Source organism: Panthera uncia (assembly GCF_023721935.1).
Source record: "Panthera uncia isolate 11264 chromosome A3 unlocalized genomic scaffold, Puncia_PCG_1.0 HiC_scaffold_11, whole genome shotgun sequence".
In the NCBI taxonomy this organism is placed as follows: Eukaryota; Metazoa; Chordata; class Mammalia; order Carnivora; family Felidae; genus Panthera; species Panthera uncia.
The window spans coordinates 38,979,496-39,006,109 of NW_026057578.1; the positions used below are offsets into that span (position 1 = coordinate 38,979,496).

General features: G+C 34.8%; 2 protein-coding genes across 4 annotated transcripts in view; one reads left to right on the plus strand and one right to left on the minus strand.

Annotated features, from left to right (window-relative positions):
• MACROD2 (mono-ADP ribosylhydrolase 2) overlaps positions 1–26,614 on the plus strand; it is a 2,036,271-nt gene that overhangs the window by 349,176 nt on the left and 1,660,481 nt on the right. The window lies entirely within an intron of this gene.
• FLRT3 (fibronectin leucine rich transmembrane protein 3) lies at positions 941–13,553 on the minus strand. Of its 3 annotated transcripts, XM_049650088.1 has the most exons (4): positions 13,059–13,412; positions 11,078–11,214; positions 4,154–4,918; positions 941–3,154 (listed from the first exon to the last, which is right to left on the minus strand). In XM_049650088.1, exon 4 carries the CDS (start codon positions 3,109–3,111, stop codon positions 1,162–1,164), a length of 1,950 nt encoding a protein of 649 aa, XP_049506045.1. In that variant the 5' UTR covers positions 3,112–3,154; positions 4,154–4,918; positions 11,078–11,214; positions 13,059–13,412; the 3' UTR covers positions 941–1,161. The 3 variants fall into 3 exon arrangements, with proteins under 3 accessions (XP_049506045.1, XP_049506044.1, XP_049506046.1); XM_049650087.1 differs by lacking the exon at positions 11,078–11,214 and having other exon boundaries at positions 13,059–13,409; XM_049650089.1 differs by lacking the exons at positions 4,154–4,918; positions 11,078–11,214 and having other exon boundaries at positions 13,059–13,553.

Consider the following 26,614-nt stretch of genomic DNA (forward strand, 5'->3'; position numbering starts at 1 on the left):
AAGTTCATTATGTAATATGTGGAAAACTGTGACAGTAATGGGCAGTATTCTTGATCATTGTGAAGGTAAATTGAACTTTTATGTACAGTGTTAAAACATTTCATATAAACCAGATCTAAATTTGATTTCTAGTAGTTATTTTTCTTTTAAATTCTCCCTTTTTTAAAGTACTACTTTCTCTGCATTGTTGAGGGGAATTGCTTATGGGTACACTACCTTTTTAAATATGTATGTTTCTCTTTTGATATCATTTATGATAAAAACATTATAAACATTAACAATTATATCTTTAGAATTCACTTTTCAAAAATCAGGATGGTATAGGCAAAACCAAAATGCAATTCTGGTGTTTGTGTCATTACACTATCAGAGTCTAAGATTTCATATTTTCCTAAGTATAAATTTCCCCCTAACTTAAGAGTGCTCTTACATTATTCATTTTGTGAAGTCCTTTATTCTCAAAGCTTTGTTAACAGTGGTTTTAACAGCAGACTTCACACTCCTTTATGCCAGCGGATGTATTCTGTTCAGAAGATATGCGTATTTTCTTAAAAGTATCTAATTTGCTTAGAGTAAAAATGGAAATATGCAGCAAGTTTGATATTGCCCATTACGTCACATATTTTAATTTATTGAATACCACTGGGATAATACAAATTTAATAGTTGGAACATTCTTTCATAACTATTTTTTGAACTTTAAGTTTTCTCATTCAGCCAGGTTTTCTTTTTTTACATTTCATTAATACCAAAGTGAAAAATGGCCTGTGCTTATACTACAAGGATCTCATGTGAACTCAGTCCTGATTGTTCAACACAGCAAGAAAATTCACTTTCACAGTCAACAAGTCATCTTACTCAGTAGAACACAAAGTAAATGGTTTATAACTTCAATATTTGCAAGGAAAATACAGTACAAATTACTAAAAAATACTAAAATATAGACTTGTGTTCAGGCATCTCTACTACATCAATCGCAGCAGTAACCTGAAATTTGAAACTTTTAATAAAAAGTTCTTAAATATAAATTATATGGCAAATGTACAGTACATTGCTTTTTTCAGTCTTTTTTTCCAGTGTTTTGCAGTAGAACAGGGTTCCTACCATCATCTCCCTTAGGTTTAAAAAAACCGAAACACAGTCAGCTACAAGGCCTCCAGCATCATGAGTGTGAGTGATCTGAGTCTGGAATACCACTGTCTCTGTAGCTTCGGTTACTACTGCTTTCACTGTGATTGTTTTTGTACAGATTCATTCCATTAGGAGGAAATATGGTGTGTATTACAAATTCCTCCTTTGAGATTGGTTCATTGCTTATTGGTAACATCTGAAAAGAAGTCTCCCTGATTTCCAGGATGGAGTTGTCCTTCTTAGTGCCAGCTTCCGCATAGTCATCCTTTCTTCTCCTCCCTTTGCTGTACGCACAGTTCCTTGAGAAGAGTGATCCGTTCCTATGAACGTACCAGCACACTAAAGCAAGAAGGGCAATGGTGACCAGGGCCACAGCCCCACCAATGATGGCAGCCAACGGTAAATTGGGGTTTTTGTAAGGTTCTTTCTCTTGCTCTCGATTAAGGGTGGTTGTAGGGTTGTACATTCGAAGGGGTGCAGTTTCAGTCTCAATACAAACAGGGGCTTCATCAAATAGGTAGAGGTTACTGGTTTCCATGGGAACCATGCAGACTCGATATGGCGAATCAGGCTCCAGGGCTGTGACTAAGTATTCATTGCGTTCCCCTGTTACGATTGTTTCTGTTATAGATCCAAATGCTGGGCTATGGCCCAGTTTGAGCCAGCTGAGTCTTAAAGCAGTCATAGGTAGGACAAGTTTCCAAGAGATATGAATCGTGTCAGAGGTGACAGATTTCACAGTAATTATAATTGTTTTTCTTGCTGGACTCCCTGTGGTTCGCTGATCTTTAGTGAGCTTGGGGTTCTTAATGTCTGGTTGTTTGGTCACTGGAGCTGGCCACTGTCCTTGAGCAGGATATACTGTGTTAGGTATTGCAGTGGTTATCTGAATGGTGCTTACCACTGCACTGTCCTTACAATCGAACAGTTCCGCATTAAGGTCCTTGATAGCCATCCCCCGAACTTTTTCTGGGGCTTGGCACATAAGCCCACGCACATTGACCTTCATAGGTAGTGACTGTAACCAGTCACGTACCCATTTCATTTTGCACCCACAATACCAGGGATTGTTGCGAAGAATCAGTTGGGTTATATTGTCCAAATCATCAAAGATACCCTGAGGTAAATTACTTAGGTTGTTATTGGACATGTCGAGTCGATACAGCTGCCTTAGATAAGAAAAAGCATTTGGGGGCACCCGATTGATGTGGTTATCTTGAAGATAAAGCTTCCTCAGGTTTGTGCCTGGAAGGTTTACTGGTGCAGCAGTCAGGGAATTCCGCACCAATGACAGTTCTGTTAAGTTGACTAGGTTGAAGAAAACTTTATCACCTAAACCGTGGTTGTTCAATAGGTTTCCATCCAGAACCAGGCGTTTTAGGCTAGTGAGACCTTGAAGAGATGGTGATGAAATAGTGGATATGCGATTATCATCCAAGCGTAGTTCTTCTATAGTCCTGGGCAAACCCCAAGGGATTGTGCTGAGGTGATTACGGGACAGGAAAAGCAGTCGGAGATAGTTGCTGTCTCGGAATGCCCCTTCTTCAATGCTAACAGCAGAGACAGAGTTATCATCTAAATGTAATTCTTCCAGATAGGGAATTTTTGAAAGTGAATCATAAGTGATAGTCCTTATGTTATTTTCTTGCAAATGTAACTCTTTTACATACTTTGGTAGGTTGGTAGGAAATTCATCTAAACTGTTGTGGTATAGGTATATTCTTTCTACTTTTAGCAAGTTTTTCAAATCTGAAGGAATTCCAGCGTTATTTATTTGGTTGTTCTGAAGGTAGAGTGTTGTAGCATCCTCTGGTATTCCTGTTGGAATGGATGTCAGAAAGCGATCATTACAGTAAATGAAACCTGCATCACAACGGCATACAGATGGGCAGGATTTAGCCATAACTAAGAGAGGTGCCACCTGAAGGAACAGCCCAATTTTAGTCCAGATGAGGAAGATGCTCCAGGCTGGGCTGATCATGGTCAGCACTGTTGAGGTCTTTGTACACGGTACTGTCAGAGCCCTAAAATGGAGTGAGTTAAAAGAAAGACAGAAAACAGTCAGGTTGTGATACTTAAAATAGTGTTCAAAATATATGTGGAAACTAAAATGTGTAATCACTTTCAGCTTTTTAATTTTTTTTGCATGCTTAGGGTTTATCACTAGCTTACAATGAACACCATCCTATAATCTCTTTACCTTAAATGTTTGTAGTATTTAATTAAAGAATATCATGTCCCAAGTCCATTTGCTTTTGAAATGTTAAATATAAAAGTTTTACTGAGAATTCTAAAGCACTTTCATAATGTTTGATATCAGTTCTATAGCCAGTCACTGACCAAGCTAATCAATTTTCTAATTTTTTCTTAACATTAATAATGAATTGAAACATAGGAATATGATTTACTGTACTTAAAGATAATGTTACTGTTTTTAAAAATCAAAATTTGATGTCTACTTCTTAGACTGTACATGTATAGAAATGTGTAGTAAAAAAAAAATCTATCCTCTTAATATTCAAAGGAATAGTCAGTTAAATACCTCTTAAGACCTGAATCCTACTAAAGCCATTCATTTGTTTTGATTATTGATGTTATTTTTCTTTGATTATTAATATTAAGAATTGTTTCATTGGTATTTCTAACAAGAAAATCAGAAGGAATCTTTTTAATCTATTTTAAGGGAGGAAAAAAATACACAGCTAATACATCCAGCTAACCTAAGTGGAAAATTCCATTTCATATTAACCTAGCTCACTCTTTTCCCTTTTTTAATGTTTCACACTACATGGCTTAATGGCTTTGTGCAAACTTTTCATTATGTTCTCTTTCATAATATGTTTCACAATGCATTTATTTTTCTTCAAGTTCTAATCTAGGATATGGTTCAACTTTCCCCATGGCTGGAGAATTATAGATTTGTACTAATCTACTGTGTAATATGAGCTCTTCTGTACCTTTACATATTAATTAGCCTCTATAATTTCAGGCATGAAAATAAAACACTTTAATATTTTTCCTACCTTATTTAACGATGTGAATAAATTTTGCGTGAGTGAAAATCCAATGCACATATATTATTTTCCTGATGAGGGGCTGGGAATTAAAAATTCTTGTTCAGTCCTTGGAAATGTTCTTCACTGTTTATTCAAGTAATCCTATGCCGCACACACCTCCAGATCAGGCTCGCTGTTGTCAATGAACATTCCAGCTGCAGTTCAGCATGGTGGGCAAGCTCATTAAAGTAGGGACCAGAAACAATTCAGCTTCCTGTTACTATGTAGAACACATGGCTTCCTATGTACTTTTTTTTTTTTTTTTCTGATAGAGTTTCTGTGTGAAGGTTCTTTTTGTGTAGCTTAATTCCCTTAGTAGAAATTGCTCTCTTTGAAATTCTTATTGGCTCTTCTGTGCAATGTGGTCAGAGATAGTAACTTCAGATCCTCATGAAGAAAGCCATTCATGATGCTAAGGCCTGTATAGTAATAGGTTTTTCAGTCATTTACCCCCCACCTTTATTCCTATACAGGATTATCCAAGTATAAACTTTGTACAGTAGCTATATCCTGAGGTATGATTACCTGCTGTGAAATAGCTATTTCCAGCTTTTGCTTCTTGCTGCTTTCTCAGAATATCTGGTGCAGTCACGTTATACAAGAACAGGTATTCTTTTTTAAGAGGTATAGAAACTTAATTCAAATATTCTTCATGGGGGAAAAAAAAAAAGGAAGCATACTAGATTTCCTTTACATTTCTCTTCCTTAAAATATACTGGGTATGAGCATCTCCTGTGAAAGCAAAGGTTTTAATAAACTATTAATAATGAACTTTTAATATGAGAGATTTCCTAGAAATTTAAACTTAACAGTTCTTTCTTTAAGCAAGAAATCTTTCATCATAGTAGTTGGTGAAAAGGATAAGATGACCTGTTTGTTTTTTACTTCGCAATTTTGCTATACAAATAAAGTAGGAGCTGAAGTTGAGATTGTCACCAAACAGATAATTTCTACTGTTAACTGTTAATGTCACTTTGAATTAAACACAGAAGCAAAGCGTCATTCAAGAACCAGTAAGTGCCTTCCATGGCTTTTGAATTCATGTCAGGTCAATCTTTAGAAGTTCTCTTTTAAATCTTAGATATAAAATGATAAAACGTTTGAAAAGAAGAAAACAAGTGTACAACAAAGAGGTGAGCAAATACGTAACAAGGATTTTGACAGAAATGCCATGGTAACTTTTAAGAGATTTCTGAACATGGTTTTACAAAGTCATACAATCTACAATTTAAAGAATTGAAAGGAGTTTGCTTTAAATCTTTTCTTTTGATTTCTTCGGTGCCCTGTTTAATTCTTCCTGTAGGCCTCAATTTTCCCAATTGTAGAATGTGAACCTCATCTCCTTTCTCCTTAGAGGTATTTCTGAGGACTAGTTGATGATCTCGGAACTCTAGTTACTCAGGTATTCTTGGCCAAAAGGTAGCATAGAAGTTCAGGTTACTATTAGTTTTTTAGGGGAATATAATTTTAATTTTCTTTTAGCAAACTGAACTTGAAAAATCTGTATTTGGAAAAGAAAGGACACTATGTCAATCTATCTCCTTATAATGACCATTCAGAAAGCATAACAAAATCTGACAAGGCATTTCTCTCTAGATTCAAACATGAACATGCCAATTTCCAGTAAGTTTATTTGTCATTTCTGAAAGAAGACTTAAGGCTTCACCAAAGAAACCAGTGATTTTAATGATGACTGCTTTGTCCATTATCTAATATCCATGAAGATTTTTTGGGGTGGAGGTGGGGAAGTATGTAGCATCAGTATCTTTTATGCAGGATGACCTACTCAGAGGCTTTCTGTATATGTAGGGAACATTAGGGTGTCATGGAAATACTTGACCCTGAAATTAAGGACTTACAGTAGAAATAATTTGCTTCTCCCCTAGTAATTACCTAGCATCCAACAAGGATAGCATCTGTTCCAGAATTCAAATGCTACTGGCAGTGAATGTTAAGGCCAAAATTTGTGTTTCTGGTTCTACTTGAAAATTCAGTTTCTTTTAGTTTGCCACGAAATACCAACCATATCATAGAATGCGTTAACAGAAGGAGACTTAAAAAAATTACAGATTCATTTAATTTATTATTTAAGCAACTTGAAACAAAAATAGCAGTTTGCAGATGGATAAAGTAGTCTCTAGTGGATATTGCAAAGTGCCCACAAAGGAAAGTTTAAATGACTTATTGTTTAAAGTGGGGTTTTACTGTGATGCATTTAGGGCTTTGCTCATTATTGTTGAATTTCAATGGTGTATTTTCTTGAAAACTTTTGCTTTTGTGGAATATGAAAATGAAAAACCAAGTTGTTGAAATTATGATTACAAAGTTATTTTAAAAAGTATCTGCTGTAAATGTTTTCTGAGCTTGAAAATTATTCAACATTTAAAATAATGTGGTTAATTTAAGTTTAGGAAACAATTACTTTTGTTAAATTGTATTTGAAACTAATTAAAAACTATTATAAAAAATCACTGATGAGAACCTGCTTAAAATGTTACCAGTAGTCAGGCATTTGTCACATGCCACAACACACTCTATATTTGAGGAGATGAATCTGATGAATGAGGATTTAAGAACCGATTGTTCCTCAAGTCAGGTTAGCCTAGAGTATGTCCAAGATGCTCATAATGATAACTAGTGATAAAGCTTGTATTTAAATGTGTTATGAAATCAAGCTCTAAGAATATGTATTGATTTTCACCTTTTTAACCCAGAAGAAAAAAAAAAAGAAACCTAAAATGGTGTGAAAAGAAGAATAATTTGTTTATTTTTCTGGTTTTACATCTGTAAAACTGCTTCCTTTGCTCTGTTTGATAGGCAAACTCACATTGCCATTAGTACAATAGTGGTAATAATGTGGGATTAACAGAAAGCCTTAAATCTCATTAAATTCTTGTAAAATGTCATTTCTCTTCACCCCAAGTTGCATTAAAACTAAAGGCAAAAATAAAAAGCACCTTTCTCTGGAGAGAATACTCTTAGAAATGAAGATTCCCTCACAAATTCCTTCTCCTTTTACTTAACCTCAGAACAGTTCAATTTGTGTTTGATTGTGTTTTATAGTTTATGTTTTATATCTTTTCCTTCCCTTCCCTTTTAAATTTGAAACTATAGTGATAGCCAATTTTGTTTTGTTTTGCTTTGCATATTAAAGGCTATAATAATCTATCTAAAATAAGCGATGCTGCCCCCAGTGCTTACACTTTCCTTTTTCTGAGCTGGTTCTACAGTCGCGCACATAGAGAAACTGTAGTTGATTGTGAATGGTAACAAGAAAAATGAGCTCCACTGGTATGGACACTATGACCAGGTTTCCACAACATCAACTTCAGAAGTCTTTATGTCTGCATAGACTGGAAAAGAGGCCATTACTTCTGAACAAAAAGTAATCCATCTTTTAGAAAAATATTGTTATTGGGGTAACTTGGGGAAAAACATAAATGGACCTCTGGTTACTCAAAGAAATGTTTTAAAACTATTTTTTAATGGAATCATTACTAAGCATATAGCATTTAAAACTGTGACAAAAAGAACAACATAATCACCTCACGGATAAATCAGATTTTTAACAGGGATCTTTCTCTTCAGTTTCTTCTAATACAGAAAAATTGTGGAGTTAAAAGAAAATTGCATTTATAATGTAATCATCAGGTCTGTGAAAAGCCTCCAGTTTAGTTCTATGATGTAAGAAAGTATTAAATAGTAAGGATACTATCTTTTTGAGATATTTTAAGAAAACTAATATAATTTAAGAAGTTTTATCTGAATAGAAAACTGGTATTTACATACAGTCAAGGATTTGAGGCAATGTACATGTTTATATGATTTCTTCCCTGCTACTACAATATGTTAGAGGTGGGAATGTTTGAAATGAGAAGGTATTCTCATGTTTTGATCACTTAGATTAAGATTATATGTTGGTAACTTCCTAAATCCTTTATTTGTTGCCTTTGATTTAAATTGATTTGAAATCATGGCTTATTTTCAAAAAATCTTATATTGAGTACAGAGTTTTTTGAGATTTTAGTAAAGATTCTTTTTAATGATTTTCTTCACATAATCCTATCTTAATGGGAGCTCAAAAAATTTTTTTTAAATCTAAAAGAATTTTTAATCCAAGTTAATTGTGTTATTATTTAAATAAAACCTTGAGGTTGAAGAAAGCACATGCTTAATCGGACTTACCCAAGTCTGTGAATATTTCTAGGTAAATTGGAATTTATATAATCATAGAGTTTTGGAAAGTAATTTATTTATGAAGGCTTAAAATGTTTTTTGAAAGCACAACAAAATGATCAACCTGTGAATGCCAAGTCTTTGTAAAGACAAATGGTATTTAAAATAAGCTACATATACGGTTAAACTGAACAACTGGAGTACATCAGGTTAGTTGATAGTGACAGCAAAATGCTTTCTAAGCAGCCTGACTGGTAGTTAAATTTTCCACGATCATCAGATTTCAGGAAAGTTCCAATTCTTTTGTTTAATGCCAGGCAAGCAGAAGGACCTCTAAGTCCCCTCTTGAGAGCCATGAAGTCTGAAGGGTTTGCTGAGCAGCAGAGAAGCAACCGTGCCTTTTCAGACTTGGTTTTATCTAGACTATTTTCTAGTCTGAAGACGTTGTGTTTTATTTATGTAAAACTGAGGATAAAAGTTCCAAAGCAAAGGATTTTTACTTTGTCCTTTTATGTTATTGGTTCTTTTCTCTCCATAGGCTTGTGATAAGTGAATCCAATTCTGCTTCATTTATTTTGGTTTTTAAAGTTAAATCAAGCATCCTTAAAAGAAAAAGGCAAACTAGGATGTTATCTTTCATCATAGTGAATGCTTTTTCCTTTTGTCATATTTAAATCCAGATCAAATGAATTGGAGAACCAAGACTTGTGTGAATGAGTAAGACATGAATTTAGAGGGAGGTAAATGTGAGCAGAAGAGGGCTTGGGGCAGGGAACATGTTTTACGTTTGCATTGACCTTTGAGCAATTGCACTTAAAACTGTACCTATTAAAATCACAAATGTTTTCCCATTGCAAACTTTAAAGCTCCTTTTTCAGAGTTGTGAGTACAGTTTGGTAGATGTGCTTTAAATTTCTAGTATTCAAGTTTCTATACACTAATACAACAAATGTTTGGGTCTACTGTGCGCCAAGCACTGTGCTCGTTGGTGAGAACATCTCAAATCATAAAACACTTTTTTTTTTTTTTCGTTTCAGAGTAGGGTATTACTGATGTAAAGCAAATGAAGAGGAAGAAAATCAACAACACATAAACTGATCAATCCACAGTCCAGTGGCACACTTTTTAAAAATAGTATTTAACCAAATGTGGTCTGTGGGTTTTCTTTTCAAAGTTGCCACGGTAATTTGTGCACATGAAAAGTGAAAGAATAAAGAACAAAAGCTGTCATTGTCTCATCAAGTGAGAGCAATTTCTCTCTCCTCTCATTTAAGGAGACTAATACCTGGAGAGAGCTTTTTATACATTCCTGACATTTAATTTTGAGTCTAGGAAAAAGATAATGCATATGCAAAACAAATGCAACTTTAGGTGCTGCTTACATTATATTTCATTCCTCTTTTACTTAAAATCTGTTTTCTCTGGAGTTCTTGTCAATAGACAAGTCAAAGTGCTGAAACCTGCTCTTCTATGCAATGTAAACATGGCTTTCCAAACTCTTTTTTGGTGTCATGTCTCACCAAATTTAGTGATGTTGATTTGCAGTCTGAAACTGGAAAATGCTTTTTGAAATGTATATTCCTATATTGATTCTTAAGAGGAAGAAGGCTTTTTTCCAGAAGACATTTACAAACCGTCTCGTTGGAAATTGGGTTGTTGACTTATGATAAGTTCTGAAATGGTGGAATGTTAGAAGAAGTCGACAAACAGCCGTTTTTATGCTCTGAATAGGAAAAGGCAGTTTTGAGAATTAATATTGCTGAGAGATTTACTGTAGAGTTTTTGCCCACTGGGGGGTGGTACACTCTACCAGAACAGTGCTTTCAGAAGCCGCAAGTCAGATGTTGGCTGCTGCCGGCCAGTTTTTCTCTGGTTTAATTACAACAAAGCCTCCCGTTGAGAAGAACAGTGAAGGCCTCTAGGGCAAAAGGTGGGGGGTGGGAGGGAAAGGGGACTGAAGGGAAAAGGAGGGAAGAAATTACAGCCTTTGAAAAATTACTGAATTTCATTTCCCTCATCGATGTCATTTATGGTAGTCTTCATTTGACTTTCAACAATTATTTATAATGCTATAAATACACTGACTGAATAAAAATATTTAAGGTGATTTAATTCAGAATTTTTAAGTTAGCTCTGCATCTTGCCATTAATCACATTCTTTGTTATGCAGCCCACCCACCTTAATAAAGGGGGGAAAAGTTAAGATCCACTGAAATTTTTCTTTAACTGACCAGATTTAATTTAGTATTGGTATAACATCAAAAATAAAAAGCAGGAAGAAAAAACATTCATATAAGGTTAATACAAGGCAAGTTCTCTGCTACTGATTTTTGTAGGGTTTTAAATTGCTCAAAATAATCCAGAAAGAGGAGGAAGCCTTAGGGTGTGTGGCCAAGAAAAGCACAGACAAATCTCTCTGCAGTGCACTTGCATGTTTAAAGCTGATAATTGTATTTTTCATCTGGAGACACTGAGTGTTCATTAGGGTCTGGTGTCCCTAGGCAGGAGATGCTGAACATAATTGGAGTTTCTATTTGATTGGGCAATATAGTCTAGAGAAGAAACTGGGGTAAAGATAATTAATAGCTTGCTAACAAAGTCTGACAGCCACAAGATTTCAACCAAATTTATTTCACACCGCTTCATTTAGCTCTGAAAAAGTTTTGATAGAATTGGAGGCTCCTTAATTAACACTTGAAAGCAAAAGAAACATACCTTCTATTTTGCGGCTACATTCAGTTATGACAAATTTTCTTACTGTTGTTCTTCTTTTTGTAAAAACTTTATTTGTTGCCCAGTTATGTATTTCACAAGCTTTAATGTTTAAGGAGTGTTGAGTTAGGCATTTGAACCTAATCAAAATTGATTTAAAAGGGGGTGCAGAGAAATGAAAAGCCCAATTAATAACTGATGGTTAGTATTAACAAGAGCAAGATTAATGAATTCATTATGTTTATTCATTCAATAATATCTTTGCTGATTCCTGGATTTGATGTGTTTTGGCAGTGCTCTATTAAAAAAAAATGGATGAGATTTTCCTACTTAAATTCATACAATCACGTTTTTGTAACCTTGTTTTTTATTTCAGGCTAATAAACATATGTACGTGTGAAAGTGTGTGTATATGTATATGTGTTGTGTACACACATATTTGCAAACTAAGTAGAATGTCTCTGATAATCTTCTTAGAGACTAAATCCTGGTATGTTATTATTAATATTGGTAGTAATGGTAGTATTAATATTTTGTGGTACTTTTAAAGGATGGATTTCTTTCTTTACTCATTTCAGAAGAGATGAGTATCAATCAATCATCTGTCACTTTGGGGCAAGCATAAATGGTTCTGTCTTAAAACAGACAAATTAATTCTTTATGTTTCAAGCTAGTCAGGATATTTGTATGCGGTTCGGGATAAATGAAAGGCATTGCTACATCTGAAGCACTTTTCTAGTGGCTAATTTATTCATGTTGTTTCCTGCTAATAAAATAACATATATGTGCATTTTAGAACAGATAGATTTAAGAAAATTTAAAATAGCTAATTGTTAAAGCCATTAGAGGATTTGGTTCCATAATTGGCAAATATCAAGGCTTTTTTTTTTATTTTAAATAAATAGATAAAATAATCAATCAAATATCAACCCCCAGATGTTGAGAAAATATAGGCCTGTTGCACTTTTTACCTCTATGCAACCATTTTGTTTCAGACCTAATTCACTGGGAAAAAAAAAAAAAACATTTTTTTAGAAGATATATTTAACTACTGTTTGGAAGCTTTGCTGTATGAAAGCATTTCTTTCAATATAAAATTTTGCTCTTGTAAGTTGCAAGTGAGTGGATACTCTGCGCATCCCACTTGATGAGGGCTCTACTAATTTTTGTTCCTCTTGCCACCCCGAACTCACTGCATACATCAGGCACCGCTTGCTTCCACGCTGAGCTTTGTTAGTTTTTCTGAGTAGGCTTTGCCAATTACTATGCTAGTCACATACTACATTTGCCCAAGCAATGGATTTTGGCATTCTCCTGGAGCGGGGGTATGGTTTGGAAGAAAGTCTCCCCCTTCCTCTGAGCTGAAGTCACTAGTTGAGATTTGCAAGCCTGAAATGCTTGAAGCAGCTCTGGCAGGATAGCAGTGCAAGCTTTAAAATCTAGGTGTAGCTGTTAATCCTTACAGAGGCACAGAAGTCTCCCGGAGTAGCTCAGCTAGCTGTGAGCAAGATGTATGCTTTTCATGTACTGCGTACTCATGGGCAGAGGGATTATTGATTTTCTTTCACAGTTGTAAAAACAGCAATTGGTGATCATACCACACATACAGTACACACCAAGTTAGCAAGACCTTTTGCTTTCCTCTCTGTGAAAAAAAATCTGCCTTGTATTCTTCAATATATAACGTTTAACTTTCCAACCTAATGTTTTCCATAAGGCTCTTATACAAATAGCAACTATACAAGGCAGAAAATAGCTATTAATTATTACTTTTGAATGAAAGAAGGTTTTAAGAAACTTCTTGCATTTGTCTGTATAGCCCAATTTTTCCTTGCTGGCTCGCACACACATATTTTGCTCTTACTGGTGACAGAGCAAACGTTCATATTTGGATGCCTCACAGTACCAACTCATTTCTGTCTACAGAGTAAAACCAAGCAAACTTTCTGGGACAATCTTAAGGAAAAACATGGGAAACACTTACCAGGAAGACGAGAAAAAGCAATCCCATGTATACTGCCGCTATAGCTGTAATTCCACTGACTGTGAACTGGAGTAATAACCCTCCCCCCTCTCCCAAGCTCCGCGTCCAGTCCACACAAAGCCAACAGCAGCTGCAGGCAGAGCTTGTCCTGCTTCGGATCACTCCTACACTGAGGAGTGAGTGAGGGAGAGCATTCCAGTTTACTGCACACAGCCCACCTCCAAGTCTGAAGTTAAAGCTTCACCTCGCAGTGGTTGAAGAAGGGGTGATGTCATAGATGGGCAGGACTTAGCCGAGCTCTTGTTCAGTGAGGTAACTGGATAATCAGACAGATGAGCTTTGCGAACGCTAGAGGGAGTGAGAGAAGCCAAAATGAGGCGCTCAGCCTGCCAAAGCGGGGATGCCATTTGGTTTGTAGGCCGGCCTTTGGAATCTCAACGTTTTCTAAAGTTTAACACAGCAAGGTAGTGGTAGCAAGCTTATTAAAAAAAATACGAGCATGTTAGAAGGATACTTATAAGATCATAGTAGAAACACTTAGGTTTTTTTAATTTTTGAACTATGTGTATTAAAAAATTAACCAAAAATCATATTATTTTCATTATTGATTAGTTCCAATAGCATTGGAATTTTGAAGGCTCTTAACTCTAACTGTGAATATTTATTTGACAAATGAGTAGAAGGCAGGTTCAAATGAATAACTGATTTATTTAAGGGAAGGGGAACAGGCATGCCAAATGGTAAAGAACTTTGAAAGTAACTAGTCCTTTTTTCTAGAAGTAATGAGTAATTTATTGTTCTGTATATGTTTTAAGAAATGAAACTATTTTTCACATACTTCCACTATTTGTCCATCTCCTTTGAACCTAGTAGATATTAGGTTTTTCATAATTAGGGAGCCCTCCCTAAAATGAAAAGTTTTAGAAAAATTAAATAGAGTCTTTTCCTTTCTGATATATTTTTGCTGCTCTAAATATGGACTAAAATGTAAACATCTTAAGAAAAACCTTTCAGGGTGGTTTTGCTTATATTAAAATGATTTTATTTTAATTTTGGTACACGAATAAACACTGGACAATTGAATGTGTATGTCTAATTATCAGAATTATAGACATTCATATTCAATTATGATTTTCATAGACTGATTTCTTCTGTTTGGTCAACAATTGCTTTGGGGCCATAGTTTTCCACTAAGTTCATTTCACTTTTTATTGTTGCTGGGGAATATTTTGCTTTTAGATTTACCTGGAAGGCAATTTCCTTAAACTAATATTATATGCTTTATTCTTAAAGGCTTACAATGTTGTCTTTTGTGCTTTTTAAAAAGTTCCTATGAATGTCTGTTTCTGAAGGAGGCCAGCTGATTGTCTTTCCCAGGAGTATTTGATTATAGTCTCTTCATTAGCTTCATTTAGTTTATCTATTCTTATGCTTCTTTGATAACAGTTTGACCTTCTGAGTTCCCCTCCAAGAATGGGTGATATCAAAGTAGATGGTGAAACCTCAATTAGAGGTATATTGACCCTTATTGTTCTGTGATTGTACTTTTGCTGGCCACTGAGGGCAGACCCATTAAATCCAGGAGTTTTAGAACTCTAATGTCTGTTAAAAAGACAATTTCTTAAAAATGTTAGGTAACACAACTTAAACTGAGATGCAACTGCTGAATTTTTGGAGGAAAGGAAGGTGGGAATAATCTCTCACTAAATGGTGAATTTTCTTCTATTACTGCAAAACAAATACATGGATTAGATTATTTTATGAAATAAGTCTTTCTAGAGGCTCTTTTCAGATGGCAGTTGTTTATATTTAAAAAGGAGTTTTTGCTTTGGCCAGATTACTGTATATTCATATCCATATTTAATCAGTTTTGTCTCCATTCAGGCAGACCTTAAACAGAAAAGAAAGATAAATGGGCAATTTTGGTTATAAGTACCTAGAAGGTGGCATAGTTGCCTGGGAGTTAGGAGTTCTGAGGTTTCCATTCCCTAAGCTGCCATTGGTGATATGACTTCGTATTATGTGCTCTGGGCTTTGGTTTTATCGCATGGTGAATAAAGGCAACAGGAAATAATTGAATGCCAATTATGTACTGTTTCTTTTTTTTTTTTTTAATGTGGATTAAAACATAGAAGAAGGCAAGAGATTGTGAAAATATAATCTAATAGAGTAGATATATTGTATATATGATCTACTAAAGGTACTGACTTTGGAGGTAAACTCTTAAGATAGTCTCTATCATCCTACCCTGTCCAAAAATGTATACTCTTTTGTTGCTTCCATGTTTTGCTCTTCTTTCTTTCTTTCTTTCTTTCTTTCTTTCTTTCTTTCTTTGTTTCTTCCTTTCTTTCTTTGTTTCTTTTTTTTTAAATTCCTACTTTTATCAGCTGGCTGAATTCTGCCAGTGGAGGTGAATAATAATAGTAAGTACTGCCTCTGGAAAGATTAAGAGTTACCCTGAGTAACTATAGATTGTTTTCCTTCTTTGTTACTTAAAGGAGATTAGCTGTAATAAAAGGATGACTGTGCTGGTTGGAGGAGAAGGAAGACAAGCAGTTTTCAGCCTGATGCCCTTTAGGCTGTGATAGGAAAGGAGGAACTGATTCTTACAGCAGAGAGGACTCAGCTCAGAGAGGAAGAATTAGTGTAATCTAATGTTTAAAGGTCATGGGCTTCAGAGTCTAGCATACCCGGACTCCATCTTGGCTTTGCTACATGACAGTAGACAAATTGCTAAATCTTTCTGAGTTTATTAGCTCAGTGCCTGACTCATAGTAAGTACACAGTGAATGGTAGCTGCCATTATTAAGATGAGGGCATCTGAATACCTGGAAAAAAGGCACATTAAGAAGTAGAAGAGTGCACAAAGGGAGATACACAAGTAAGAGTGTGCAAATAGGAGACAGCCATGATAGCTTTTTCACACTCTTCTAAATTTCCCTTTGAAGTGGTTCTGTAGCAAGGAAATGGGGGAAGAGGTAAGCAAATAGGAGATTTTCGTGTTGATTTTTTTTTTTTTTCTGTTGTCCTCATGCATTTCATACCCTTATGTTCCCAGGGTTTAGAATTTAATTGAGTTATAGTAGAGTTTTAGGTTGTGTTTCATTTGTTTTGTGGGCTAGTGCGTGAATCCAACAGTGTACATGAGAAAATACATTCCAGATTGTAAACAGCTGGATTAAAAATGAACTCCAGTAGCATATCCTAGTTGTAAAACTCTAAACTGGTCATATCAAAGGACTTTGTGTTTTTCTGTTTTTGTGAGAGGATATGAGATGTTCTTTGGGGGAGAATAGGGGAGATTGGATTTGGAATCAGGTTTCCCAGGCTCTGCCATTTACTTGTGTATGCAAATGAAAACAACAATAACAACAAATCAAATCTCTTTTAGTATAAACTCCCAGCTGAAAGTGACTCTAATACATATTATTCTAGGGAACAGTTTAATTCAGGAATTCTAACCTATCTAGACTTAACATACCTCATTCACTCCTTCTTCATTCATTCATTCACTCTATACAGATTCATTGAACATCCCTATAAAAGAAGCCGGTAGGACTAGATGATCCACCAAACCACTTCCAACTGTGCTATTTGTGATTTAATCTTAGCATGTATTAAATTCGTTTTAAGTCTTAGAAAGAAACATTTCTGGATGATTTTTCTTCTACTCAACATTTTTCATGGGAATTAAGTCTTCAAATTTGGGTAAAAAAACAAGCAAAAAACCCAACTCAGGCTTTTGGTATATTAAATGCCTTGGGCTATTATAATATACTTGGGAATTTTTTGGTTGCAGGTGACTTAAAATCCAAGCCTCATTGTCTAATCAACAATTCGAATCTTTGGTTCATATAACTGAGAAGTTCAAATGTATGGTCTGGCTTTCGGTAAAGCTTGATACAGTGGCTTAAAATATGTCAACAAAGTTAGAGTTTCTCTCTGGCTCATAATGTTTGGCCTTGTTCAGTGTTGGCAGACTCCTCAGGCTATATGTAGTGGACCCTTGGCAGCTCCAGGCTTTTCCCTTAGGCTCTAACAGTTCCACATATCACATTCCCATATTACAGTGTTTAAGGGAAGAGAGGCCACTTCCAGAAGCTCCTGCACATAACCCTGTGATTCAATTTCTCTCATTTCTGAACCTATTACGGAAAGGTGGGGGGATATGTCAGTGAGCGTAATTAAGCCCCCTACTCAAATATATGGTTAAGAATGGAGGAGAGGGTATGGCCCAGGGGAAGGTTGGGCACTGTTAGTTTGAGAAGGAAGGAGTGGATTCTAGAGGTTAGCTCATTTTCAAAGGATTTGGCATGCTGAAACTTGGGCATGGTTTATAAATTTATAAACTTGAAGCTGTTTTTTCTCTTCTCTTCTCTTCTTTTCTTTTTTAAACCAGAGTTTCTGTTTAAATTGCCAAAACATCTTTTAAAGATTTTCTATTTGTAGACCCTCTCAAGTCTACCCCATTTTTTTTTTTTTTTTTTTTTTTTTTTTTTTATTTATTTTCCCTGTCAACAGGTAGTGATACATGTCAGGGCATATCAGTACTAAATCTTAACATGAGCCTATGGGATATTAATAAAATATATAGAGAGAGTGCACATTCAGCTATCTCTACTTCTGTGAAGTCAGGCCAGATGCCTAATGCACCAGTTAGAAACTACTACATCTTTCTGAACAATTCCAAAGGGTGTTGGGGAAATAATTAGATTTTAGCAGGTCACAGATGCCTTAGTATACTAAAAGGTTTAAAAGTGCTATATTAAACTCTTCTTCTGATATTTGCCTTTTATTAGTCAACATTTAAAATGTACGTAAAAACAATCACATATCCCTTTTAAGTATATTTCCAAAACATACTGCACTGGAGTGAGATCTGTCATTACAGGACTTGAAACGGAAATCAAAGCAAAATCAGACTGGTTATTTCCCTCCCTGCCTGCTCATCTGCCCGCTTTCTGGAACAAGCTACTTTCCCTCTACCCCGAATTAGACTGATATACTTCAGGGATTGGGAGAAAGGTGATCTAAAACAATAGTAACTACCACCACCTGAGAAAAAATCACCCCTTTGGCCTCTCAGGAAAGGAAAAAAGAATTGTGGTTCAGAACAGGTTAGTACTTAGCCAAAAGTGATGGCATGAGGCAGCTGGTAAAACTGAAAGCCTGGGGATCCCTACTTTTTTCCATCTTCAGTGCTTTCATGTATGCCCATACAGCTGATGCAGTGTCCAACTCCCACTGATATAGGCTGTGCCCTTTATCCCTTCCTACTCTCCAATGTCCTGTCATCTTTCTTTCTTTGTTTTAAAATATAAAAGAGATTTTTAAAATGGACCTTGGAAAAAGCAGAGACTTGGATTAAGCAGAGTGAGTGAATTCTCCCTCTGATACTTAAGTGTGTGGCCCTGGGAAAAGAACTTAAGTTCTTCGAGCCTCAGTTCTCTCATTTATGAGGATGGAGCTATGGGACCCTCGTTTAGCTATTACAAACTTCAATGAAGTGGTGCATGTAAGAGTTCATTACTAAATCTGAGAAAGCACTTACCGAGACAGAGCTAAAACCTGTGGATAGTTGCTTTTTTATCTTCCTGGTGATGAGTGGGGCCAGGATCTATTCAAAAGGCACAATCCATTAATGTTAAATTGAACTGTACATTTTAACAATTTATCTTTGGGAATGAAACAATTTGTGAAATGATTCTGCCTACTGTCCTGGATGCTCAGACCTTGAGATAACAGTATCTAAGTCTGGTTTGGAGACTTAATTACAACCAAAGGACAAATTCCTTATCCTTGGAAATTATTAAACTAAAACATAGCTTTGGATGAATGACTAACAGTTAATAAGAGCAGATCAATGTATGTCTAATTATTGAGATGTGTATTTACTGGATATCGTACAAGTGCATTGCCCTGGAGCCTTGTGATTCTCTTTTATATAGCTAGCTATTGCTGTCAGTCCTGACCAAAGCTGTCATCACTTACAAACCATCTTATTATTTCACTATTTCTGGAGTATTGGTGCTAATTTTAGGTACACAAAGAGACTATATGAAAGGAAGATTTCCTGAAATTGTTGTCAGATTTTTCTTATTTCTGGAAACCAGCACTGTAGTTCTCCTTCTGTTTGAGATTATCTTTTTTAAGAATTGCTTTTTCCTTGCAGTCCAGATTACTTAGGTACATAAACACGTTTAATGTTGAAAAAACATGGTTAAAGTAGAATAAAAAAAAACTTTTATATTATGTCTGTTTTATAAATGACTATGGAAATTGTACTTCATTGGCATCATCTAGGAGAAACAGATTTACCATGATTAGTATTTCTTTTCATTTGAAAACTAGTATGAGTCGATTATTTTTAAGATTTTTTAAAGGATAGAGTATTCTCTATCCTTTAAAAATAGGAGTAAAATAGGAGTAAAAATAGAGTAAAAATAGAGTATTCTCTATTGACTAGGTTTGGACTAAGGGAATATTTTACAATATCATCTATTCCAAATAACAATAAGTTATAATTGAATCACGTGTTTACCACTTGGACAGTTTCTCTAAAATATAAATCTATTTAAATTTCAAAGCATGATTCATGACAAAGATTAAACTATGTCTATAGTTTCCTCTGATTCACTTCCTTCATACTTTAAGTGATTAACTTTAAATTTGGGGAATTTAATTCTTTAAGTAGTTAAGTTTTCATTCTTTTTGTTTGACATTTGAAATATGTTAGAACTACAAATTTACAGATGCTTTCTAGGTTTATTAAAAGTGTAAAAATATTCCCAAGAATTACTTATACTTTAGTGAGTTTTTATTCTTAATAAGTTGTTTTTAAAACAATGGTAGAATTTAAAAATATTATTTAAAAAGCATTACTTTTTAAAGTTAATAATTTTTATTAAGGAAGAAGTTGAGAAGCTTTTTGGTAGTTGTTTAATTGTCATGTTTACATAGAGGCGATATAGAACTATTTGACTTGTTTCCCATGCAGCCCCTCTTTGTTTTCTTCAGTAGCCCAGGGAACAGACTTGTCACTCTGAAGTGTCCACATGTAATTCTGTCCTCCACTTTTCCCCCAGGGCAAGTCAGAAATAAGCTTATCAGATCATATCTTACTGACAAAGAGCAAAGCTTGTTGGCTGACTAAAGAGGAAAGAAAGGACAAGTAAAATATAAATGGCAGATTTGATACCAAAAATGCAAGGTTAACATAGGTTTTTCAATAGCTAAGCTTTTTTTTAAAGCAGAATTATATCTTTTTAAAACATTTGCTTGAGTTTTACTTTATGTACAATTTAAAATTAAAAGTTTTACCGATATCTTATACACTGTAAATTATCAGCATTATCATTGTCATTGTTTTTGTCACTGTTGTTATTTGCTCCTTGCAAGCAAATCTTTCTGTCTTATATTTGGAAGTGGTTAGAGAAAATAGCTTTCATCTTATGTGCTTCCAGAATAGTTTTCTAACAGAAAATAGGAATAGCTTACTGATAGAAAATAAAAATATTAGAAATGTAGAAATAAATTATTATAAGTGTTAAGCAATTATAAGGAATTTTTATATTTATATCCTGACTCGAATGAACAAAAAAAGTTTATAGGAAATTTTAAATCATATTTATATCCTGTCTTCTTGACTAACAAAACAATATTACCATCTCCATTCTAATACAGCCGGTATCTACTAATTGCATAGCAGGTGCCAGTCCAAAAGCTTGTTTGGGGCACTCTGAAGATGGTGTTAAGGTCGTATCTCTGGTTCTAAGAGAAGCAGATGCTGTTCAGGCTCAGAAGGGTTGTAGCGTTTAATGCAGTTGATCCAACTTACTAGCATCCTCTTTATTTTGTTTAGATTGGTTTTATTTCCAACTAAGTGTCTGCATTAGCTGGTGAGGAGGAATGAGTGGTGAGGTTGTCTAAGTAAGCTTTTGCTATTCAGTAGACACTCAGAATGAAAGGGGTGAGAATGAGAAGGTAGAACAGGCAATATAAGGAGGCCCCTCAAGTTGGATGTCTAATTTGCCTTGTGTCTTCCCACTACTTTTCAACAAATGTTTATTGGATGGTAAGACACGTGTTATCAGTCTGGTCATTTTGACTTATTATCTGTTTCCCAAAGACTTTATAACCAACCTCCTCAAGTTGCTGTGTCCACTCACATATAGATTAAGGTGGACCCAAGCCATCTCATGACAGCTAGATATAGATTTCAAAGCAATCCCAAAGAAATGGCAAAGAAACCTGTTCTTAGTCTGTGGATGAGAAGGTCAGGAACAATTTAGCTAATGCACTCTGGGCTAAAAAGCCATATTTTAAATGAGACTGATAGCAGCTAAGCAAGGAAAGTTTTTGAAGAGATATTAAGGAGAAAATCAGAGTCATTGAGATAGGAATAATATGCTAATTTGAGGGGAAGAGAGCCATAGAAAGTAGATTTTGAACTCTTTACTAGTGACTTTAGTGGTAAGCGCAAGCAAGGATAACAGAGGAAATTTTCTAAGAATATTGGGAATGCATGTTGCCCTCATCCATCCTTGTATTTAATTTTGGGGAAGAATGAGGAGATTGCTAAATTATAGAGGCCAGTGAGGAAGAAGAGTTCAGAGATTTGAGCAAAATAATACTGTCAATATAATGAGACTATTTATTATTCCAATAATGGTGATAGTATGAAAAGCACGGTAGAAAGCTTAGCATAGACTAGAATAATAAAATTTGATTGCAGAGGAGAAAGGGTTTTCAAATATGGAGGTGTTACTAATTTGGGGTATTAAAAATATGACCTGACTCTGCTCCTTCCCTTATTAGGCCTTCCCAGGAAAGAAAGTTGAGGCTTTCCCAAAGCTGCCAGTTCTAAGTTTACAGAAGTGTCTATGAGACTCCCAAGCCATTATTCTGCATCTTGGATTGCAATCCCTTGACTGAAGAAGGGTCTTCTCTGTGTGGCAAGGAAATCATCTGCGTTAGGAGGTTGAAAGCTGACACTTGCTGAGAAAGCTAGTATGGTCCAAATAAGCCATGACTATGAAAGAGGGATATGTGTATGAGGCCATATGTCACAGTCAAATCACCGACATAGCCATTAGGAGTATGGGGAAGCTTTCAAAGGCTTCTACTTTGTATCCAGATTAACTTGTAGTCTGACGTTGTAAAGATGCAGAGGAAACAGAGTCATTCAAAATATGAAACCAGAATAAATGTATAGATTTTAGACATGGAATAAAAATACTATGGTATTAAGAGTTCATTGTAATTTGGGTTTGTTTGTTTTATTTTGAGAGAGAGAGAGTGAGAGAGAGAGAGATAAGGTGCGAGTTGGGGAGGGGCAGAGAAATAGGGAGAGAGAAAGAATTTAGGGATCAAACTCATGAACTGTGAGATCATGACATGAACCAAAATCAGGAGTCGGATGTTTAACCAACTGAGCACCCAGGGGCCCCTGTAATTTGTATCAGAATGTAATGAAAGAAAATATTAAGAAAAAGTTATACCAGTTTAGGATGTGTCATTTACCATATAGTGAGCCAGAATCCTATCATGCATTTCTATTTACATTTGGCTCTTCTGAACCTCATTTCTTCTTTTGACTTGTCCTTTATAAACAATATCCTTCACTGGTAAACAAACAAAGTTCTTTACTCATCAGTTAAGGAAAACCACTGATTGTCCTATCAGTCCCAAGGATTGATTTTGGTAGAATATGTCCCAATTGTATTTTTTCCCTCAGTATGTCTCACATGGGATGCTTATAACTTATTTAAAAATGAATGTAGGTTGTTTAAGAGAGGAGACAGAATGACTCAGAAGACAATGCTATTATGAACCACTTACGTATTTTGTAATGATAAGAAATGAATTGACCAATACTGTCCATTTCCATCAGACTGGTTGCAATCAACTGTTATGATTCACTTTATAGTTTGCTTACAGCCATTAAATGACACTGTTTAGTCATTTGTTGTGGAAAGTTAGAAAATAATGATAAGAGGAAAATAAAGATAATGTGAATTCCCAGTATCAACATTGGGTGGTACTAAGCCAATCAGATGTATAGAACTTATGTCTATATGCAAAAAAATAAAATTAGGAAAATACTTATTGTTTTATAATTTATTTGATTTATAATTTCTTTTCACTTAAGAAATTTGTGACCTTGTTTCTGCATTATCAAATATACACAGATATCGTCAGCTGTAATGGGAACATAGTAACATAGTATTCCATCATTTGCACAGGAAGTAATCAATGTAACTAGTCTGTCTTGCTGGCCATTTGTGTGGTTTTTAACTTTTCAAGACTATAAGTGAAATTATGATGAAAATGCTTCTAACTAAATCTTTGCGCTCATCAAAATTATTAAGATAACTTCTTTGAGGTAAAGTTGATAGTTCGTAGAGCTGACAATCTTTTAATGAATTTGCTGTAATTATAATAATGCCCTTCAGAAAGGATGTGTTCTCCCAGTCCGTGCACCTTCCACAACATTGGGTAATGTCAATCTTTAATTTAATAGAAGATAAATTGGATCTTGATAGTGTTTAATTTGTAAACACAGAAGGAGCCCATTTTCTTTCTTTTTGGGACAGAGAACATTTCTTTTCATTCCTTTCCTCCCCCCCCCCCTCCCCCCCCCCCCCTTTTTTTTTGGTAAACTTTTGTCTATGTAATCCATTTATTTTGAGAAGTTAAGCACAGGGAAGTACAGAGAATAACACAATAGAGTGTGCATCACCTAGAATTAACAAAGGTTAACATTTAATTTATTTCAATTAATTATTGCTTTAGATTCTTAATTAAAAGTAAAATGTAAAAAAATAATAAAGTTGAAGCATGCTTAGTTTCCTCTCTTATCCAGTTATCTCTTTCTTTTCCCAGAGGCATCCACTGTTATGAATTTGGTGGTATGTTTTTAGTCTGTGTTTTTATTTTTGTTTAATTAAACTTAGGAACAGCTGTGAGTCATCAAAAACTTAAAGTAAGAGAGGCTTAAACAATATAGACGTTGATTTCTCACTTGTGTAAAAGTCCAGATAGGTACTTCAGGGTGGTCATGGGTCTCCCCACAGTGAGCTAGGCTTCTTTTAGCTTGTTGTTTTAGAGTAGGTTGTACCCCTGTATAAATAAGACTACAGGGAACATTCTGTTACATATGTCCTACTCTACGTGGATGAGGTCCTCTGGCTTATATACACAGAAGCGGAATTTGTGGGTCTTAGGGGATGACTATAGGTATAGGTAACTATACTAGATATTGCAAAATTCTCTTTGATAGAGTGCTTTCAGCAGGAGATAACAGACAGGGAAGTTCAAAGTGGCTTAAATAAAGAAATTTTCCACATGACAAGAAGTCTAGAGGTAGGGCTGCTCTAGTTTTGGTTAATTCATTGATTCAGTGGCTTGCATTCCTCATGGTTACAAAATCACATGCAGACAAAATAACAGCCAGAGTCATTGTATCTCTGTATTTCTTTTCTTCTTCTTTTTAAAATTGATGTATAATTGACATATGACATTATATTTGGGTGTACAACATGATTCAGTATTTGTATACACTGCAAAATGGTCACTACAATAAGTCTAGTTTCCCCCTTTCACCATATAAAGTTGTATATATATACTACAATATTATTGACTATGGTCACCATGCTGTACATTATATCCCCATGACTTACGTATTTTATGACTGGAAGTTTGTACCTCATGATTTCCTTCTCTCATTTCACTGTCTCCCAAGCCCCCTCCCCATTGGCAACCATGAATTTGTTCTCTGCATCTGTGAGTTTTGTTTGTTTTGTTTTTTAGATTACACACATGAGTGACATCATCCAGTATTTGTCTTTATGTGTCTGACTTATTTCACTGAGCATAATATTTTCAAGGTCCATCCATGTCACAAATGGCAAGATTCTTTTATGGCTGAATAATATTCTATTGTGTATATATACTTCATCTTTGTTATTCATTCATCCATTGATGGATACTTTGGTTGTTTCAATATCTTGGCTGTTGTGAGAAATGCTGCAGTGAACACAGGAGTGCATATGCCTACATGAATTAGTGTTTTATTTATTTATTTATTTATTGGATAAATACACAGAAGTGGAATTGTTGGGTCATAAGGTAGTTCTATTTTTACTTTTTTGAGGAGCTTCTTTAATATTTTCCATAGTGGATGCACTAATTTACACTCCCACCAACAGTGCAAGAGGGTTCCTTTTTCTTCACATTCTTGCCAACATTTGTAATTTCTTGTCTTTTTGATAATAGCCATTCTGACAGGTATGAAATGATCTCTCATTGTGGCTTTGATTTGCAATGACCTGATGTTGAGCCACTTGTTTGTCTTTGGAAAAATGTCTATTCAGATTTTCTGCCCATTTTTAATTGGATTGTTTGGGGTTTGTTGTTGTTATTCAGCTGTATGAGTTCTTTGTGTATTATTTTGGATATTAACCCCTTATTGGATATATGATTTGCAAATATCTTCTCCCATTCAGTAGGTTGCCTTTTTATTTTGTTGACGGTTTCCTTTACTGTGTAGAGCTTTGAGTTCAATATAGTCACATTTGTTTATCTTTGCTTTTTTTTTTTTTTTTTTTTTTTTTTGCCATTGCCTTTAAAGTCAGACCCCTAAAAAAATATCACCATGAGTGATGTCAATGAGCTTACTGCTGTTGTTTTCTCTTTGGAGTTATGTTTCTGGACTTACAGTCCAGACTTTAATCCATTTTAATTTTTGTGTATGGCATAAGATAGTGGTCCAGTCTCAGTTTTTTGCATGTGGCTGTCTAGTTTTCTCAACACCATGTAATGAAGAGTCTGTCTTTTCTCCATTGTATGTTTTTGCCTTCTTTGTCATAAATTGACCATAATTGCATGGGTTTATTTTTGGTTTCTCTATTCTTTTCTGTTGACCTGTATGTCTGTTTTTATGCCAATACCATGCTATTTTGATCATGATAGCTTTGAAATCAGGGAGTGTGATATTTCCAGCTTTGTTCTTTCTCAAGATTGCTTTGGCTAGTTGGAATCTTTTGTAGTTCCATACAAATTTTAGAACTGTTTGTTCTTTCTGTGAAAAATGCCATTTGAATTTTGATAGGGGTTGCTTTGGATCTATAGATTGCTTTGGATAATATGGACATTTGAACTGTATTAATTCTTCCAATCCATGAGCATGAAATATCTTTCCATTTATTTGTTTCTCCTTTACTTTCTTTCGTCAGTGTCTCATAGTTTTCAAAAAGTGTACAGGTCTTTCACTTCTTGGTTAAATTTATTTCTAAGTATTTTATAGTTTTTTTGATGTAATTGTAAGTGGGATTGTTTTCTTAATTGTTTTCTTCTTGTGATAGTTTATTGCTAGTGTATAAGAATGCAATGAATTTTTGCATATTGATTTTGTATGCTGTAACTTTAGTGGATTTATTTATTAGTTCTAATGTTTTTTTAGTGGAGTCCTTAGGGTTTTATACACACAAAATCATGTTATTCATATATATTAACTGTCTTACTTCTTCCTTTCCAATTTGGATGCCTTTTATTTT